This window comes from Pezoporus wallicus, unplaced genomic scaffold (assembly GCF_028554395.1).
Source record: "Pezoporus wallicus isolate ANWC-B61680 ecotype Strahan unplaced genomic scaffold, APGP_CSIRO_Pwel_v1 contig_5485, whole genome shotgun sequence".
NCBI classification, from domain to species: Eukaryota; Metazoa; Chordata; class Aves; order Psittaciformes; family Psittacidae; genus Pezoporus; species Pezoporus wallicus.
In genome coordinates, this window is record NW_026641550.1 from 4,117,031 (window position 1) to 4,138,319 (window position 21,289).

At 45.7% G+C, this 21,289-nt stretch overlaps 1 protein-coding gene across 3 annotated transcripts in view; it reads right to left on the bottom strand.

The window, feature by feature from the left end:
* E2F3 (E2F transcription factor 3) overlaps positions 1-14,806 on the bottom strand; it is a 41,753-nt gene extending 26,947 nt beyond the window's left edge. Inside the window, exon 1 of one of the 3 annotated variants that reach the window (XM_057424307.1) lies at positions 14,514-14,806. In XM_057424307.1, coding sequence (XP_057280290.1) covers positions 14,514-14,528 — 15 coding nt within the window. In that variant the 5' untranslated portion in view covers positions 14,529-14,806. Of the gene's footprint in view, positions 1-6,225; positions 6,375-7,851; positions 7,874-14,513 lie in introns of those variants that run through there. The other 2 variants (XM_057424309.1, XM_057424308.1) reach the window with 2 other exon arrangements.
* Positions 14,807-21,289: the final 6,483 nt, after the last annotated feature.

Sequence of the window (21,289 nt, forward strand, 5' to 3'; positions counted from 1 at the left end):
TCCAGGAGCCTTCCCATGCCCATAACCCATGCAAGATAAGCCCTTTGGCTATGGATGTGGCTACTGGCACTAAAAGCCATCCCAATTACTATCTCAGGGGATTCTGTGACCTCTCATGCAAGACCATGACACCTTTACTTTCATCTGTCAAAAATGAGTCATGTTAAAGCCCTGCTAAGAGAAGCGGTACCTGTGAAAGCAGCACAGCCAGTCTTTCCTCAGGAGGTATTTCCTGATAGCAATGATTTTGGAGAAGGCCTCCAGTATTACAAGCTCACTACACACATAACTTCCAGGTGCAAATTACATTTATATCTTCACCTACTTCAATGCCGGCTATAAGACTGTAATTAAATTACATGTAGCCTAGGAGCCTCAATCAGGGACTGGAAGCTGAGTGTAGAAGGCACGGAGCACACACAGTGCTGAGGAAACACAAACTCTCAGTTTAAGCAACGGTGGATTTCCTCTGTGAACCGAGAACATTTTCAGCTATGTTTACTCCTCCGTATGCTCACAAAACCCCTAAACTGCCCCAAAGCCTTTAAAGCACAAGTTCCCTTCAGCCCTTGGGCACTACCAGCAAGGCACTGGCAGCTGCATACACTCAGTAACCTAAGCAGTAAGTAGCAGCACAAAAGCTGCCTATTTCTTTACAGAGCCATCTGTTCGGGTTTCGTTCTGCACAACTCCTCGCACTTCTAGGAGATGCTAAGGTCACACACACAGCAAGACTCTAGATCCCGAGTGAGGCATCCCACATGTGGGAAGAGGGCACATGAAGACATCCACAGCCAAGGGTGCACCTTGGGGCCTGCTGCCGAGAGGGACAGCCCTCACTGGACACGCTGCCAGAGCCATGCAGGCCAGGCAGCAAGCTGGGCTGAAAACTAATCACTCACCCAGTGTTGGCTTTCAGCTGGAGCAGGTCTCTGGTCTGGTGGAGCACAAGGCAGTACAAGGGCAGGCACCTACGACACAGGGAGGTGGTGGGACTGTGTGAGCAGGAAGGGAGGGCAGCATGACCCCAGTCATTGCAGCAGTGACTTGGATCATCATAAGCTGACTGCAAAATCAAATTCCAGAGTGTCTCCCAGAATGGTTCCAGGAATTCCACTCTGTCACAGGCAGCACTCAGTGTAGCACAAACCTGATCCCCAATTCATCTTTTCCTTCCTACCCTAGCAGGGAATTAAGGTTACCCTGACTATGAGGGGATTACATTTCATTTCCAAGTACATGCAGATAAGAAGCTGGAGGAGATTCTAGTTTCTAAGACAAAGTCATTCCCATGTTGCTGAACCAACGGATCTAACCTGGTGGTGTGAGGTATGGAGACCTGCATGCAATTCTGGTGTCCTCAACATAAGAAGGACATGGATCTGTCAGAGCAAGTCCATAGGAGGGCCAGGAGGATGATCAGGGGACTGGAGCCCCTCCCGTATGAAGATAGGCTGAGGAAGTTGGGGCTGTTCAGCCTGGAGAAGAGAAGGCTGCGTGGAGACCTCATAGCAGCCTTCCAGTATCTGAAGGGGAGCTATAGGGGTGCTGGGGATGGACTCTTCATTAGGGACTGTAGTGATAGGACAAGGGATAACGGGTTAAAACTTAAACAGGGGAGGTTTAGAATGGATATAAGGAGGAAATTCTTTACTGTGAGGGTGCTGAGGCACTGGCACAGGTTGCCCAAAGAAGCTGTGGCTGCCCCATCCCTGGCAGTGTTCAAAACCAGGTTGGACAGAGCCTTAAGTGAGATGGTCTAGTGCGAGGCATCCCTGCCCCGGCAAGGGAGTTGGAACTTGATGATCTTAAGGTGCTTGCCAACACAAACCATTCTATGATGGTGAGGAACAATAGGAAGAACTCTGTCCCTCATTCACCTATTACTGATACCTGTCACAACTGGATTGTGTTTCAGGTCTCTGCATGAAGCTAGTGATCACCTGAAAGATCTTGACATGGTATTTAATCCTCTTCTAGATTTTATTGTCCTCAGAAATACTGGATAGCTTACTGAGCAGCACAACTGTTTAATAATAGCACATGACTACATAATTTATTATGCTGAAAGCAAGCCTTGTTATATCTACCCCAAACGAGTATCTTTAAAGTGTAAAAACGAACCATCAGTCAGTAATATTATCACTCATTTCTCACAGCTGGAGCTGTATCCATCAGATGCACTGCAGAAAACAAGGAGAACAAAGCTAATCAAATGCTACCACCTTTCTTCCTCTCTATTATTGCCTCTCCTAAGATTGACCACATTTGTGGTTAAGTGCAGGGAGTCAAACTTCCTATAAGCTGTGTCGTTACGGTTCCAGATTTCCACTGTGGTTCAGCTGTATCACAGCTCTGGAAAGGCGTGCTGGCATAAGCTCAAACCACTGCCTTGGCCTGTTAAGGTGACAAAATTCCATATTGTGATTGTAAAAGTTTCTCACCCAAATCACCTTGCTGGCCTGCCTTCTTAAAGATCTGAATACCAAGAACTTTGTTGGAATTGGTAGCCTGGATAAAAACACTAGTGAATGGAGTGACACAAACTCAAAATATCAGGGGGGATACAAGCAGCTAGTTAAACTAGAGAAATGGAAGCCCAGCTCCTCAGGATCCCAGCACACACCTCATTACACTGCTCCCAAGAAGGACTCCTGCTCAGCCTTCAGAAACCCTAAGGCTGTATATGTGTATGTCCCATCTTCCTGTCCAAGCAATGCAAAGCCTTCATTAGTTCTTTCACAATTTGAAGCTCACATCACTGAGCTCGTTAGTCCCACCTCAGTCGTAGCCAAAATGCTAGATGCAGCTGGCTGATGTGGTGGCAGGACTATCCCCTCAGCAGCCTGTCCCCTCAGAAAGCAAGTCTGGAGAGGATACAGTCTCCACAAGCTCACAGGTACTCCAAGCATCTGCTGGTTAAGTGTAGCTCCTCACAACAGAAGCGGCTCCCAAGTTTGTCTCTATGAAAAGAATCAGCTCATTGCAAAATGGACAGAGTGAAGCATGCTGGGTTTTGGACCTTTTTCTGAAGGGAAAAATCGGATCAGGATACCACGACCATGTGACATTGAGTCAACATGGTAAACCTAAGAAATTCAGTTTCAACTCCTCCTCTGAAAGCAACAGGAAACTAAGTGAAAGCTGAAGTTTCTCTACACTGTTACACAAAATAACAAGAAAGCAACTAGTCATGGCCCTGATCAATAGTGCTACCCAAAACAAATACAGTCTTACATGCACGGGGTGCAGATGCACGAACAAGTGGACCTGTAGTGACATGGGCATAAAGATCTCCCCCATGTACGTGTGCCACTGCGTCAGCCCTGACCTGCACTCTCGCCTCAGTTCAGACTAATGCACCTACTAAGTTAGACTCCACATTTTAACTCCAAGTGTACCATGTACATTCCCACATTCTTAAAAGTGTACCATGTATCTTCCCACACTGGAAAAGTCACTGCACCTGCCCCATGCTAGGGCTCATGCCCATGCAGTCATGGAGAGGCACTCAAACATGAGTCAGAACAACAAAGAGGAGAAAAAAACCTTGTTTCTGGCACTCAGCAGGAGGTGAAATACTTGCAGAAGGCATTCAGCATTACTTTGCAGCAGAAGGAACAATACACTTCTGTGCTATTTGCACAACATTAACCAGCGTCTGGGGCTGAATCTAGACAAAGATCTGACACCAACTTCTCAGGAGGAAAGCAAACCTTTCAGGACCATTACTGCTGCTGGCAGGCAAGTTGTCCCTAATCTTCTAGGCATGCCATGCTTGCACGACCAGGGAAAGAGACAGGGCTGCCCTAGTGGGCAAGTACATTTGCTGGGATCCTTATGCTGTCCCTTTGTGTCATTGCAGTATTACACAAAGTTCAAGGAATTTAGAACTATTCCAGATCTGCTGGGTTTTTTTTCCATTTCAACAAGGCATCATCACTGAACAAGTCAATAGACAAGCTCAAGTATGTGATATTTTTATCTAGATATGCTATAGCACCTCATCGATGCCTACAGTTTTCTCCCTGCAATGTCTTAAGGAGATTCTTCCCTTCTCAGCTGCCAGTCAAGCAGAGTTTGAGGGCTGTTCTTCACATGCTGAGGCAATCAAGATCTTCAAACAGCTGGGAAAGCTGCATTTCTCCACTTCAAATCAAGTACTAGCAACAGATACAACGCCTGTCTGATACTACCAGTGCTGCTTCCCCACCCTGCCCCCGCCTTGGAGGAAGTAGGGAAATGTATTCAAAATGGCACTGAGGCCATTGAAAGAACTGAAGGGTAGTCAAGAAAACAAAAACTATACAGAACTGAAGGGGAAAATAAAAGGGTGGAATGATTCGATAACTCCTGATTCCCTTTGAAGCAGAAATACTTGATTTTGGCCTTCAATAGAGAGCCCGTCTTAGTCACTGCATTGCAGATGAGAACAATCACTTTTTTGCTTGCTCTGACTTATTGCTAAATTGATTATTCTCCAGGACTAGGAAAGAGGGAGAAAGGAGGGAGATGGTAATCGCCCTCATAAAATTCTTTAAGGTGAAAGAAGTGAATGCATCTTTCTTTTCCTAGCAACCCTCCTTCCTAATTCTGAAGCAAATAAATCACACCAAGGATAGTATCCTGAACATATGGCTTTCTCTGAATAAGGGGAATTTGCCTGCCTACAAGCTTGCTTTTCTTTCTCTTTTTTTCACCCTCCTAATTTAATTAAATATGTCAGTCTCTGGAATCCCCTACACATTCCCCTTCATAGCAAAGTGGGTTTCTCCCCCACCAAAAAAGAAAGGAACACCACAAAAAAAGCTTGATAAGCATTAACTCACTTATGTCCACAGAAGGCTGTACCTAAGCTTAATATCTAGCCAACAGCACACAACCTGTTCACTAATGTTGCATTCACTTCCCACATATTCAGCAAAAACATGTTACCAAGGTAAGAAAAGGAAAGGGCTTCAGCACACCAAGGCTAGCAGTGACATGAAGAGCACCTTTAGAGAACAGGGCACAAGCAAGCAGTATTGGAGGCCTGCAACTGATCTTGCACCTTTCATTACCACCTTTCCTGTAAACAGCAACAAAGCACATGGCTGCAAATACAAGTCATGGGATGTGTTTTCACTTTGCCATTTCCTTCTTCATGCACAAGACACCCTGTGTTGCATGGCCTGGACTTGGAATGCTCCTCAGTCTTTCTGTATAGCAGCTGAAGCAGAGGACTATTGGGAAGGACACTGCTAACCCTTAGACCTGGAAGAGACTTCCTGCAGAGGTCTTGCAGGCTCTCAGTTGCGAAGTGCTTGTTGCAAGGGCCCTGAGAAGGGGGAAATACCCCCTGAAGTTCCTCACTCTCCTGCATACAATCCAAGAAGGCAGCTTGTGGCAGACAGAGGAGATGATCACAGAAATGCTTGCCAACAGGAATGAAAGGGTAGCGAAGATGCCAAAAAGGCAATGGTCTTCATTTTTCTTTAAGTAAAGAATAAAGAACAAGCAACAAAAACATGACTAGCAACTAAAATCAGAAAGGAAATTTAAAATGATTTTATAGAAAGAAGTGCGAACCAAAAGTCATGCCAAAAGCCACCTGAATTTCTCTCTATCATATGCTATTTCCCATGTTCATTTATGTCATCTTCACAGTGTCAGTTTTTGAGAGAACAATTCGCAGCTCAGCATGACAGAACAGTAATACCGACGGGCATGCAGAACATTAGCATGTTATAAATAAGCTGCTAATTTGAGGTGGGAAAAAAATCATCAAGGCAGCTCTTATGATTAAGAACCAGAGAATGAAAATGAGCAACTTGCTTATGCTTTCATGGCACTGTCTTTACAGAAAGAGCTTTTTCTAACTCCCAGATCCTGAGGGGAAAAAAAGAATAAACCCTGTGAAATAGCCACTGTTGAGACAAAGCAGCCGGTGAAAATGCTATTAAAGCCCTCCCTGCCCCCACCTCAAGTAGTAAGATGTCTTTTCTACCAGCTCAAGAGGTTTGTGCTTAAAAAGAGTACTACAGCAGAGTTGTGAAGTTTCGGCTTCCTCTCACCCGACTTGCAGTTTTACATAACTCCCAAGAGACGTTTTTAGGCTACAGATATCGCGCAGCTGAGAGATAAGGTGGGGGGGGGGGGGGGGGGGTGGAAAAAAGGACAAGGTGCAGAACTATTACACAGCAATTCGCATCAGGGTTACTTGGAGCCACACAATAAGAGTCTTACCATGAAAAGTAAAACTTTATTCCACTGAGCCGACGGCCAGGATTATTCGTGCTTGCGATAGCCCCGATCACCAGCCTCCGTCTGCCCCATGCGGGGTTCCCTTCCCACCCTGTCCCCGGTCTGCGAGGACAGATAACGCCCCGCCGCGGCACAGCTGCCACCTCGGGTATTATTTCTGTACCACGCCAGCATTGTCGCTCTCAGCCAGCGTGCCACTTACTAAGCATTATTATAAAAATTTCTGTGAATATCTATGTTGGCCATGAGCAGGGATAATGGCCCCATTGCAACAGCCTTGATAAAAGCTCCAACAAGACAGCTTTCAGATATCGCCACACAAAAGCCTTCTGTGAGAGCTGTAACCAACATCAATTCCCGCTATGCGAAGACATTAGACAAAGTGTGAACCAGCTTACTGTATGGGGACAAAAAACTGACTGTCAATGTGTGCGACCAACGCTGTCTAAAAACACAGCGCTGGCAAGGCAAAATAACACCAGCATATATGCATGGTAATTGCCATTTAATTCCAGAGTTAGCACCACAAGAAAACAAGTACTGAAGGCACTATTAGGTTACTAGCATCACTCAAGACATTGTAATTCCATATAATTCAATTTTCGCATCTCTGGTTGGAAAAACTACTTTAAAGCCAACAGATGTTAAAAAAGACCAAGCAGAGGGTAAAGGAAAGCCTAGTTTCCATTGCGGAAGCAGACAGAGAACACAGCAAGCCCTTCAGGCCTGCCCTTTAAAGCATGTATTTTCCAGTACACAGCAGATAACCCAATACACAAAAACCACCATTCCATGTATGGTACAAGACAAAACCCTTTCTGCACATCATTAAATATTTTTACATACCTATCTACTTACACTGTAGTAGCACCCAAAACGCCAGAAGCCTACTGTCAATGTAAATGGACCATATGAATATAAATGCCTGGCCAAGAGGTTATTTTTTTTACTTCCAGACCTGAAGTTTGCCAGATGACATGTCTTAAATAGGAGTCTAGGTAGGAGGGATGCAAGCAAGTCTCATGCCAGTTTGTTTCTGAACAACATTTGAAAGGCAAATTTGAAAGCTAAGTTTTATAGAGAGCATAGTACACTCGCTCTAGGGAGAAGTGTTTCACTCTAAAATTACATCTGTACTTTAAAATGTGTAAAAAAATCATGAAATCCTACAGTGCAGATTCAGTGGTTTGCAGGAAGAAAATATATCTGTTACTGCACTCCAATTTTAGTAAGATTTTGTAACTAATGGGTAGAACCAAAATTAAGAGAAAATCTTATTTAGAGAGAACTAGTAGAGTGGATAGATAAGCCTGACACAATATATAAGAATTTGACTCTTGCACTGCATGGAGACAGCCCCTAAAACAGAGAATTTTATGTCACCTTAATTAACAAGGAAGGAAGTTTGCCAATGAGTTTCTTCCCCTGCCCCACTTTCTAGCAGTAAGTTATGCAATATGCAGCAACCTTTGAACCAACAGCTGTACAACAACCAAAAAGAACAAAACCAGAACAGCATTGCAAAGAGGAGAAAGTAAGTCTTTCAAGAAGTTCATTAACAAAAATTACTTCTAGAATCTCTGCATGCGTTAACCAACGCACACGTACCATAACTTGGAGTGGGAATGCTGGAGCTGAGGCAGCCAAGGCCAAGCAGACACCTCATGTTATTCAGTTTCCCAATGCAGTTTACTTTTATCAAAAATAGTTGTTTATATGTTTTCTATGAGCTGCAAAACAACTAGTGGCTTGCAATGTCGACAAGACCCTAAAACCCTATTGTGAGGGCCCAACTTCTCCAGTACTGCAACTCAACATCACAGGAAGCACCTAATATCCTCCTAAAACCCAAGTCCTGGACCCTTTAAGTAGGGCACCTGAAAATGCTATCAGCCTTAGGTGGTTGACACTTCTGGGCCTAGGTGCAGCCACGTTTGAGCTGGATGAAATCTTGGAAAGTAGATGCAGGTGATCAAATTAAATATCCTACTTACGTGAAGTTACTGAACAGGTACTGGCTTTACTTCTAGTGGTAGGAATAAAAAATACTTGCCCACATAGTGCAGTCACAAAAAGGTACCAGCTGATTCTGAAAAGGTGATCTTCAGAGCTCCACCTTTCTTTTCTTCCTAGCTTAGTCCTAGGCAAAAGACCTTTGGCACGAAAGCCTGAAAGCTGCAGGGCATGCATGTGCAGTGGTGGCAGTTAGTGTGTTAGTTCCCACACTCTTAACAGGTCAGGTCAACAACTGTTCCCATTCACAAGTAGGATAGCAGAGACACAACACATGCCATTAACCTTAGGCAAGTTCAGTTTGCAAAGAACTACCAACACATTTGTGATGTATTTGTATATGCATAAAAAGAGGGCTAAAATGCACGAAGGAGGACATGCCTACCACATAGTAGAGGCCATTTTCAGTACATATTAGCTTCATGAATGCCTAGTCAAGCTTTTGTCTTCTCCCTTTACAAGGGTTGCAGACAGAAGTATTTACCACAGCTCATGCTGAGCCCACAAGGCATTAAGAACTCCATGAATGCCATGAGATCCAGCAAATAGAAGCACCATCCAAGCAGACAGCATAGTACTTCAAGAGACATCCATGCCAGGCATAGCACTTCCAAGTGTGGTTTTGGACCAACTTACTCGAGGAAAACAGAAGTGAAATAGTTCCCTTTTAAAGATGTGATAAATTGAGAAATTTTGCCAAGTCTGTCTTCAAACAGAACTGAAATTGAAACCGAGTCCAAATACATCATCAGCATCACCTCAAGCACCGTAGCAGCCCCATCCTGGAGGCACCAGGGGCTCCCTCCCACTACACATCACTGCCCCTGGGCACATGAAGGGGGTTTCTGCTCCCTGTAGCAACAAACGCAATTCTGCTCATGAAAAATAATGCAGGAAGTGATTAACTCTGCCAGCCAAAACAAAAGCCTGAAGTCCAACTTAGTCATTTGTAAGCATGAGAGCTGCCACGATATATACACAACACTCAGAGCTGCCAGCTGTAAATGAGATTATTTGCAGAGACTGTAAAACCTGGAGATTTAGTTACACTAAGAAGAGCGTCCCATCTGCTGAAGCCTTGCTCTGGGCAGGGCTGGATCTACATTACCACCATCAGTGCAAGAAGCCCATCTGAACTGAAGTCACAGCCTCCAAACCATCCTTGGCAGGCAGCTCCCTCACAAGCCAGGATTAAAGCCCGAGCCACCCTCACACCCCTCCACCCCAGCACCAGGACCACCCCTGCCAATAAAGCCATGGCCGCCAGCCCAGCACACACCTTCGGAAGTGAAGACTGAGGTTTGAAAGGTGTCATACTTGAAGAACCCTACTAAGAAAACTCAAAGCTCACATCTTCGTTTCTCACCTTTTTGTAATAGGATATCTTTATTTTTAACATTAATGGCTTTCATTTCAGGAGAAATTAAATGGTCTAGCACTTTTCAGCTTGGAGAGGACAATCAGGGACAGAAAATGTATCACAAGCTGAGTAGAGAAGCATATGAGAAAATAATTTCCCCTACCAAAATATCTAGGATCACCCAAACACTCTATAGACAGCAAGTTCAAAATGGAAGGGGGGGGAGGGAAGAAAAGCAGAAACAAACAATTGTTTTTCACTTGCATACAAGATATACCTAAATCATAGGCAGAACTTGTTGCTACATGGGGTCAAAACTACAACTAAGTTCAAACAGGGATTAGACAAAAATCACAGGCCATTGGTAGCTCTGAAACTCACTGCAGCCCCTGACCAAGGAAGTGCTTTCTCAAAGTAAGTAGGATAAAGGCTTTGTGCAAGCCCTCTTCTTGTGTTCCTTCCTCAAATGTATGCCATAGCCATAGTCAGAGAAGTAGCGAGACAACCTTCCATCTTGCAAAACACAGCTGTTTCCAAATTTAAAGATTTTTTTATTATTATTAGTTTTTACTGCTTGCACATATTCACAAATGAGCACTAAAAGTTAACAGAACATACCTGGGATAAAGTGAGGGAAAAGAAATGCTTTTAATTGCTCAATCAGTTGAAGCACCTGCTACAGCAGAATAAACTGGGCATAAAGTGACCCATATGCAGACTTTGGCAAGCAGACTGGTGACACAAGGAAGATACCTTCTGTCACTTAAACCACGACACCTTCTCCATGGTCTCACAACACCATGGCAAGAACAGGCAAGACTATCTTCTGAAAATCTGAGGCTTAGCAAACCAATGTAACACCTCAACACCACTGCCTGGGAAAGCTCCTGTCTCCTTCAACACACTCATCCCATCTTGGGCCATGTATGCCCAAAACCTACCACAGGTCCAGCCTAATGCTCATCAGACCCAGCTACTTTACCTTGTTAAAGCAGCAGAAAACCAAACCACCAGTACAGCTAGATGCTCCCCAAGCAGAGAGGTGGCGGAAGATCAGTGCCTGGCCTGAGCAGGGCAAAGGAGGTAATACAGAAGAGACTGAGGGAGAAGCAAGCCTACTCCTTCCAGCCACAGTAAAGCCTTTGAGTGGCTCAGCTGCTCATGGAAATCTGCCAAAAGCCCTTATCATCATGAGGCTACCATACTTCAATAGTTCTGGTGCAGACAGAGCCACACCAGCGTAGCTGGACTCTGTATAAGGACAGCAAAACCACCTTCAGCAAGCACAGCAAGCTACAGGCTATTCCTGTACGGTTTTATTAGGATGCCTGCTTTCCACTAGATGCTTGTTGGCACAGTTAGAGCAATTGGGATTTATACCTCTTTGAACTCTCCTCAGATAGCTGTGCCAAAGGACCATGTGGTACCTCCTTGGGCTCAGAAGCAAGCAGTCTGTTGCTGGAAGAGATGGATTTAAACCAAAGAAACTCCCTTAAATGCTATTCAAAAAGCAAAGGCCCCAAACTCACGCTAGCATTCACTCCTAGTAACACAAACTGTCAGGCAAAGAAATACAAAAGTGGGTTTGAATATGAAAACACCTGCATCTTCACAGACAAATCTTTTTATTCCTGCAGAAGAAAGAAGAGCTCCTAGTTAACTACCCACTTCCTTTATGCAACTTACAGGTTTTTCTCCCATACCTTAAATCCTTGTTCAGTATTTATGTCCTAAAGACTTGCTCCTCTACCTAACACATAGGAGAAAAACTGAGTTACCCCATTTTTCTCCCTTTCCAGCTGTGACATGCTGAGGAGGAGAGAGGAAGAGGTGCTTTCTAAACCACCAGAAAAAAATCGAGGGGTGCTAAGTATTCAGTTTGGAAATGTAAATCCTCCCACCCCCTTCTGAAGTATGCCGAACCAGCCTCTCCACAGCCTATGTCATCTAAAGGCCACAGGAGTTCTCTAAAGATATTGTTGTTAAGAGGATTTAGCCCCTTTTAAAAAGGACTTAACATGTGGGTGGTGTCTCCATTTAAGCATTTTCTCATGGCTAAGAAAATGGCCCTCTTCTGAAAGGCTTATCTTTATAACCCAAAGACAGTAAGAAATTCTCCACTATTTGAATTAGAAACATTTTGAGCAGCTTGCTTTTATAGCAGCCTCATTTTTAAGTACTGGGATTTGCAAATGGCAGTGACTTTCTCACACCAAGCAAGAAGGCAACACCAACAAGAATGCTTTGGGGTTACCTTATCACACATTAGTTTCTCCCACATTTCTACAAGGAACCAAGGTGATTCACAAGTTCACTGCCACCAAAATGGCATGGTGTCACTACATCCATGCCCTCTCCCTGGCCACCACCTTCCCTTGAAGGTCCCCGGCATTTACCAGACCTTCTATTAGCTGGTACAACCGGCCTTGGTCAGGGTTAATTATCCATCCTGGGAAGCCTGAGATTCCAGAAGGGAACGGATGAAGGGAAGCAGCACCAGCCTGCGGCAGGGCAGGACACAGGACCACCTGCCCTTGCAGCAGCACTCACCCTGTCTCCAGAGGCTCAGGCTTTGCCCAGGAGAGCAAGCACATGGCCGCTTTGCAAGGGTTAATTCTTCATTACCACTTGTGTTTAAGCCATGGCAGGGGTTCAGATCTGCCAGGTAACACTTTCTATTAACTCCACAGGAGTCATGAAAAAGCTCCTCAGGTTGAAAGGGCCAAAAGGCTAGGTCACAGCCTCCCACAGCCAGGGCTCACTGGGGTACAAAAACCCAGTTAGCAGCCCTTCCTCACCGGAGCCAACACATCAGGCAGTGACTGAGCAAGGAACAGGCCTTGGACCATATCAAAACACCTGCTTGGCAGACAGAGAGTGTGCAAACTCATCAGTTGGGCTGGAGCCTCCTGTTATAATGGACCAGGCCACTTTTCAAGGCTTTTCCAGCAAGGTTACACTTGCACAACCATAGATAAAGTAACTAACAAATTCCTGGAAAGAACAAGGAGCTTGCTTCAGCAAAGGAAACTTTTTCATTTGCTGCTATAGTCAAACACCTCCCTGACCAACCTAAACTGTAGTGACTTTTTTCTAGTCCATATCATAGCTCACATTTGGAAGTGATGGGTGGGTTGCCAGCACAGTTACATCTGAAGAGCTGGAGTATTTTCATAACCCTAACCAGCGCAGGTGTGCTGGCCAAACTTACTTATACTAGACTTATCCCTAGTCTTTTGCATAGCAGGGCCTTGTTGTCAGCTAGGGTCCTTGGACTCCATCCGCTACTTGCTAATCAAGTGCTAAATTTATATTGGTGCTACTTGCCTAAACTCACTGACTCAGCTACCAAGCGTTTTATCATTCCTCTCACCAGTCTTTGGTGTAAGTTTCTCAAAAATGCTCAACTAGGAGCCAACTGGGAAAACTAACTGGGAAATACCCTCACCTCTCAGACCCAGAAAATCCCCTGTAAGTTTTAGGGAAAATCGGGTGGGAGATGAAGAACTGCAAAAGGGCTGGGCCACCTCCCCACGAAGTGGTCTGCAGAGCAGGAAGACAAGGCAGAACACTAGGGTGCTTTCAGCCTTACTTCCCACAAGACAGGTCTGCAACAAACCAGGCTCTGAGAGGGGCACTCACATTAGCATGGCTGTCAGGGCAGAGTGGGATGTGCAGCCCCTTTCCTGGCACGTGCCATGGATGGCTTACTGCCCTGGGAGGGTGCCAGCCAGAGCCTGTAGGTACTGCCAGCCTGACCACCCTTCCTCCGCATCCCACATCTCTTCCCGAGTAAACAGGGAGGGTGAGGGTATAGAACAAACTCACAACTTGCAGGCAGAGGCCAAAACTGCTTTCCTGCTTCCAAACTTTTAATACGGAAAGAAGCTTTTATGGCTGGGAGTTCCTCTTATTAGAGATGTGAACAGTATACCCTCCCCCGCCCCGCAGTGCATTAAATGCATATTTGAAGGTCTTGTAGCACCCATTAAGAAGACATTTTAGGAGTCCCCCATGACATCAAAAGCCCTCCCAGAAAGCCAAAACACCCTGTGCAATTATTCTCCCAGAATCATCTCATAACATATGCTCCTCTTTGTATTCACTCACCAACACCTTTTATGAACCAAACCTTTGCATCAGACCGCCAAATATTTACAAAGTGCTTTGAAACAACTTCCTGACATTGAGCACCGCTAAAATATGAAGACACCCCCCCCAAAAAAAAAAAAAAAACAGCTACTTTTTACAGCAAAGATACTTATTTAAAACAGAATTAAGAGAGGTTCGGGTAGGGATGTGATGAGCCTCGAAACTCCCAATCACTACCTCTGCAGCCAACGCTCGCAAAAACCCACGCGGAAGGCAGCTCCTCACCGTCCCCCTGCTGCACCGAGACACTGCTCCCAAACGCTTGCAAAAAGTATTTCGGACTTAGAGCAGCATCTGATACCTGGGACCATCACCGACTGGATGATGGGGGGGGGGGTGGGGAGAAGCGGGAGGGGGATGTTAAAACCCGCTTTGCCCGGGCAGTGGCGCAGCGGGGCGAGAGAGGAAGGGGTAGTGGGGAATTTAGCGATCCCACATCACCGGGAGAAGGTCGTGGACGCGGAGGGAGGGGGCGGGCAGTTGAGCCCCCTCCCTCGGCGTCCACGACCTCCTCCCGGCGGGGATGTCCCTCGCCTTCCCCCCTTCCAACTCCGCGCAGCCCACGAGGGCCAAGCGCGCACCCGAAAACAGCGAGGACAAAGAAAAACCCATGGGGGGCCATAAGGGGGGAGGGTATGATTTTTTTTTTTTGGGGGGGGGGGCGGAAAATATCAGGGGAGGCGGAAATCTGAATAGGGGTCGGGCACGGGGGGCGTTGCGCGCCGCCGCCCCACGAGTCACTGACCTGCTGCAGGGGCATTTCGGAGAGCAGCGGGGGCCGGGGGGCGGCCGGCCGGCGGTCAGGCTGTCCCAGGCCAGAGGGAGGAGGAGGAGGAGGAGGAGGAAGCGGCGTCCCCCTCCCCGCCCGCCCCGGCTCCCAGTCACAGCCGCGGCCTCCGCGCACGTGTGCCAGACGTCACCGGCGGCTCCGGGGGTGAAGCGGAGACACCGGCGGGGCACGGCCCGGCCCGGCCCGGCCCCCAGCCCCGGGTGGGGAATGGGACCCTCCACGCCGACGGCTTCTCGCTGTTCGCTGCCATGCGGCGGGACGTGGCGAGGGATTATTTTTATTCCTCCCCCCTTTCTTGTCTGTTTTTCTATTTTTTTTTTCTTTTCGCCTTTAAATAAGACCCGGCAGCGGGGGGTGGGAAGGAGGCAGGAAAGTTTATTGCAACAAAGCGCTGCCTCCGCCTTTCCTGCCCTCAACCCCCCACGCTCCCCGGCCGCTCCCCCGGGCCCGGACGGCGGCGGGGAGAGGGCCTGCCTGGTACTGCCCCCCCCAGGGTCCCCTTCACCCTCCCGCGGGGACAGGGGAAAACAAAAATTACCGGGGGGCGGCCTCCGCCGAGAGCGGGCTGCAGCAGCGCCGTCCTGCCGGCGGGTCCGTGGGGGGTGCAGTACAGCGAGCTGCCAGCGGGCTGGCCCCCATCCGCCGCCGGGGCAAAGGCACCGGGAGCCTGGGAAGCGGCGGCGGCGGCGGCGACAGAGGAGGAGACAACACAGGGCGCCCCCGCGCCGGTTCGCGGCCCCGAGAAGGTGGAAGAGGAGGGGACGGTGCTCACCCGGCCGCCTGCGAACTCTGTCGCCGCCACTCCGGAGCTGCTGGGAGTTCCCCCTGTTGTGCTGCACCGGAGTCCCGCCCGGCTTCTCTTGGTGCTCGAAGGGGGTCACCTGGGTGCTCGCCCTGCCTTGGTCGGAAAGGCACCGGCCTGTGCGGGGTGAAGCTTTGAGGGAGCCACTTGAAAGCGGCCCCACGCAGGATTTCACGCTCCCGTAGCTGCAGAAGCGTTTCCTCACGTACCTGCATTCACAAATCCTCAAACCAGCCTGCCTGAAGCATTTCGTTCTGTCTTTTCCACGAAAAACAACTACTCACCTAAATACTCCCTTCCTTTATGCTCTGTATTGCCTTCAAGAAGTAAAACAGTGAAACTATGTTTACACTTTCTGATAGTGTCTTCAGTTATTGAATGCCCCCTTAAATTATTGAATGTTCCCTAAACTTACTAAATTCCCCTCCTGCCCTGCCCAGCACCCACTAGCCATGCCCAATTTTCTTGTCTCATTTCCCCACACACACCACTGCTCCTAGCAGGCATGTCCAGCTTTACACTGCTGAATCGGGCAGTTAAGACCTGGTTAAGTTCTCTGTTTCCATCACTAACAGGTACATGAAAAAGTTGCTCCATCAGGTCTGCAGCCCTACTGATAGTTACCCTGGTCTGACCCCAGCTAAACAGAGCAGATGCCTATGGTGTGATGCTGTTGCCTGAAAAATGAGGGCATCTTTCATTCTGGGCATGTCTTCCATCAGAGGAGGAAATTCTGCTCTGTCTGGCACTGGAGAGGCCTTGATTAAGCTACTGGTTACTTTACTGACTGCAGAGTCACAGAAACAGGAGTGACTTTTGTGGTTTTTCTCAGCCATGGCCTCTGCTATCTTCAGCTTCCTACCCATCATGCGAGCCTGTCCTACACCTGGACTTGCTGCATCATAGGCAGGGGAAGGTTACTGGGCACATGTGAGGGCCAAAGCAGGGTAAAAGCTGAGGACTAAGGACAGTGGCTGAAGGTGGAGGGACTTAAAGAAAGCAGAAAGTAAAACATGCATAGGAAGTGTACAGAGAACTACATAAAGGGAGGTAATTGCAGGGCCAAGAACCTCTGTTGATCTGTAAGAACCAAATTGCTGCCTACGGGGATGTCATCATCCAGGTATCTACTGCAGAGAAAATACCCTGCAGAACTCAAAGGCTTAGGAGATACTGTAATTAAGACTGATGTACGGCTGTGATTTATCTTTCCTTGTGAGTATGGTACTGTACCACTATCTTTGTGAGTATAGGTTTTATCTGTATGACGATATGCAATTTTACTCTCACAGTGTCATTTTGGGAAAAGCCTGCATTTGTCCTGAAAATGGATGAACCTGTAGTAAGGATTACTTTCTTTGGGATTGTGAGTGTTGTTGCAGGTAGTGGAAGCTTTGCCTCAATGTTAAAATTGTTAAAAGCTGCTCCAGAGACTTGGATTCTAACGTGACTTCTCCCATGAAGGAGATTCTGGAAAATGTAAAAATTAAGGTTGCAAAGAAGTTCCTGACTTTAAAAGACAAAAATGTCTGTAAGAAACAGTAAGTGTGTGGACAGTAAATAAATATATAGCCCAGCATATGGAATACTTATGATGACCAAAAATCCTGAACAGCTATTTACTGCATGAGACCTGCCCATCCTTCCCACTGAATGAAGAATTGTGCAGCAATAATGTTCACATAACAGAAGACTGTGATGTTATATATACATGCAAGGGACAGAACTGAAATTGTACAAAACCCCACTTTCCTATTTATTTACCTTAAAGAACTCAATTTCCAAAATTTTGGAGCTTGACTTCACAAGCGTCTAAAGAAATGTTGAGAAGGGAGGAATGGAATTATGTGCTTGTGATCACACATCTGGAACACAACTTGCATGAGAGCAAATGGACATCTGGAAGGAGTACTGAGAGTGGTGGGATACATGCTTCCTGCTGTCACTGAAAGTGTGGCATCCCATCATCCAGGTATTAAAGAAGATGTAAAACATTGAGAGCCCCAGTATTGACCCCTACCAGACACTGCTAATGGCTGGCCTCCAGCTGGACTTTGTGTTGTTGATGAGAACCTTCTGGGACTCAGAATTCAGCTAGTTTTCAATCCACTTCACTGTCCGCTGAGCATAGTCCACACTTCATTCCTTTGTCTGTGAGGACATTACAGGAGATGCTGTCAAAAGCCTTACTGAAGTCAAGATAAACATCATCCACTGCTCTCTCCTCATCCACTGAACCTTCTCATTGTAGAAGGCTATCAGGGTGGTTAAGCACATCTTTGTCTTCATAAATTCAAACTGGCTACTCCCAGTCACCTTCCTGTCTGTTATGTGCTTGGAAATGGTTTCCAGGATAATTTGTTCCATCACCTTCTCAGGGGTTGAGGTGAGGCTGACAGATCTGGAGCTCCCGATCTTCCCTCTTGCCCTTCTTGAAGATGGGATTGACATTTGCTTTGTTCCAGCTGTCAGGAACCTCTCCCAGCTGCCATGACCTTTCACAGTTATCAAGAATGGCCTCACAGTGACGTTGGCCAGCTCCCTCAGCATTTGTGGGTACATCCTGTCAGGTCTTATGAAATTTGTGCGTCCTGTTTGTTTAAATGTTCCCCAACTTGATCCTCCTCTACTTAGGGTAAATCCCCCTTTCTCCAGACCTTCTCACCAGTCTCTCGGGAACCTGATATTACTGAAGGCAAAGCAGTAAAGACTGAGGTAAGGAAGGCATTCTATACATCAGCCATTTCCATGCCCTTTGTCAACAAGTCTCTTTCCCCATTCAGCAGTGGGCCCACATTTTCCCTCATCTTCCTCTTGCTGTCGATATACCTGGAGAAACTCCTCTTTCTGCCTTTCATGTCCCTCACCAGATTCAACTTCAGGTGGGCTTTGGCTTTCCTAACACCATCCCTACATGCTTGAACAGCATGTCCATATTATTGCTGGGTCACTTGTCCTCTTACATTCTTCCTTCTTATGTCTGAGTTTCAAAGACAGCTTGTCTCTTTGCTTCGATTCTCAAGTAGTTTAATATCTCCGGTCAAAAATGTCAGGCTGAGGACATCATCGTGGTGAAATATCAGACCAAATTATGTAGTGTCTAGCAGGGGACAGATGATTGAAAAACTGTGTCTCAGAATGAAAAATGTGGAATACCATTAAGTATAGGCATGCCTACTCTCCCAAATAATATATAGGCATCCCTTTTAGCGAGCAATTTGAGAATAAACATGATGGAGCTGCAGTAAAGTAATAGTAGAATCTGCTTTTGTGCAGGGGATTAGATATTTGGGACATTAGTGGAAATAATCTAGTATGATTTCACAACCTTTGAACACAGTTTATGTCCTTAGACCTTTTCTCCTTAGCTGGAACTCAGAGTTAAAAACAAACATCTGACTAACCATTTAAGAAAAATGAAGTAAATGCCTAAAACTTGTGCAAATTCATTAAACACATTTACACTTACAAAATTTACAGGGATTGTGATATTTTCTAGGAGAGAAACCATACTAAAAAAAAAACAAAAAACAGAAAAATGAAACTAAACAAACTAAACTGACTTCCGTGTTCTGTAATTATTAATAAGAAGATGATGTGAGAATTTAGGGATGAAATGACTCCTATGAGCAGCATGTGATCTAATTACTGGGTGTATTTACTGACCAGTTTCTGGAAACATTTTAGGACTATCATCCCTTAATTTTTTTCAAAGCCATCGATCTTGAAATGTCACTTTGCCTTAAAAAATAGTTAGACATGGGCACAACCTTTTCTGCCAATGAGCCATCCCTCCTATTTCAATGGTTTCAGGGGAACCCACAGACCACCTATTTAGAGCGTGGGCATACAGTAACACAGCATCATTTGGTAGCATCTCCTCATTATACCTGTGTAACATCTATTAATCCTAGTTATTAAAAGAACTCATGGCACAGAAATGATTGCTTGGTTCATATGAGTTTATTTTTCAGGGTCGATGACCTTTTTTTGTAACTATCATCACAGTCTGTTATATTCCATAAGAATTTCACTTTTTCACATGTAGTCATGTATTTATGTTAAAAACCCTCTTATATATGTCTACAAACTTGTTAATGTCTTACATTTCTATACTTCATTACCTACATGCATTGGTGAACATACAATCTTTATTTAGGTCGATGACCTTTTTTTGTAACTATCATCACAGTCTGTTATATTCCATAAGAATTTCACTTTTTCACATGTAGTCATGTATTTATGTTAAAAACCCTCTTATATATGTCTACAAACTTGTTAATGTCTTACATTTCTATACTTCATTACCTACATGCATTGGTGAACATACAATCTTTATTTACAACAAATGATACTTAAGAAAATACAACAAAAATCATGCATGCATTATAAATTCTGTATGTCAGCACGGTTCTGCTTTAGGGAGAATTTTAGTGAGGAATGTCGAGTCTGACTATGTGCTTAAGGAGGTGGAAGGGTGCTGCACCCCTATCATGTAAAGACAGAAACATATACTTGACCTTGTGCAGGCTAGTTATCACAAAGTGACTTTAAGTGTCTGTGTATTGCAGGATTAGGGGAGCAGCTACTTGAAAACTGTTGGTCCTCCTGTTGAAATTTTCTGCCTTTCCTTTGTGGGGTTACAGCACATTTGGCAGTTCTCACCCTCTGAGGACATGACCCAGTGCAAGGGATTTCTCCAGGAGGAAGAAGAGACATGAGGTCTGCTCCTCTGTCATTGTTTTTGATCCCTTTTGTCAATTCAGGCCAACTTTACGTGAAGAGTTAATATCCATAGTAGACTTCTGCACCTTGTCCTCACACAGCAATCAATTGAAACCTTGTTCATCTTCATCAAGTGCTATTTAAAGCACAAAGCAATCTAAAATAAAGCTGCCCTCATGTCATCTAACCTTCTTAAGTCTACTACTCAGAACTTCAATCTTTAAGTTCTTTGAGCCCTAATATAACTAAACCAATTGACTTCTAAAAGACCACACAATCCCCTTGTAATAATCAAGCCTAAACAACTGTTTGTGAAGAGACTCTGCAGCCAAAAGGGATTGCTTTGTCTCAACTCCAGGTCTCTGGAGCTATCCATGCAGTTCCTGAACTAACTGTCCTCCTAACTTCCAGAGAAGAGCTGGCTTCAGAAGGTTATTAACATCAGATATATAAGATTGACAGTATATTTTGTTCAGTTTTGTACATTTTTATTCTTTAAGTTTTGTTTTAAAGAGCAAGTTATTTTAGAGACTTTTGGGGGTGAGAGTCAGTGCCAGGGCATTCTGATAGGAATCTGTTGCAATTTCATCTTTTGGAGTTTCCTCCAGTTTTCCTCACTGGAGCAAGGGTTGCAATTCAGGTCTCTAGATCAGTTACTTGAAATCATTTGCTGAGGAGCTGCTGAGTGGTGTGGCTGGAACAGCTCCATTGGAGGGTACCCACAGCTCTGCACACTCCTAGCACAGAGATGTATCTTCAAACCCATTTTCCAAATCAGGCAGAAGACAAATGTGAACCCAGGCCTTCAATATCCCTCCTGTGGGCAAAAAAAAAGGAAAGAATATTTCAACTTCTGCTGAGTAAGTAACTTTCCGTGAAGAACTGGAGTAAGAACCCCTTTGAGGCTTCCTGCTCAATTCAGGGTTGGTTCTTTTTTTGAGGGTGGAAGGCCAGCTTTTAATCTTGTGTGCCTGTTTCTCTCCATGCACTGGGCAGGAAGACCTTGGGTGTTTGATTCAGACCCGTAGGTTTCGTTAGGCAGCACAGGAATGGCTGCTGGGCACACAGCTACATGGCATGAGCCTGTGCTGGGGATGAGGTTAGGGGGGTGGCAGAGGAAGAGCATTGACAGCTGAGTGGCTCAGGGGGTGTTTCCCATGTCAGAGGTTACAAAACAAGCACCATAGTCCTCAGTTTGTACACC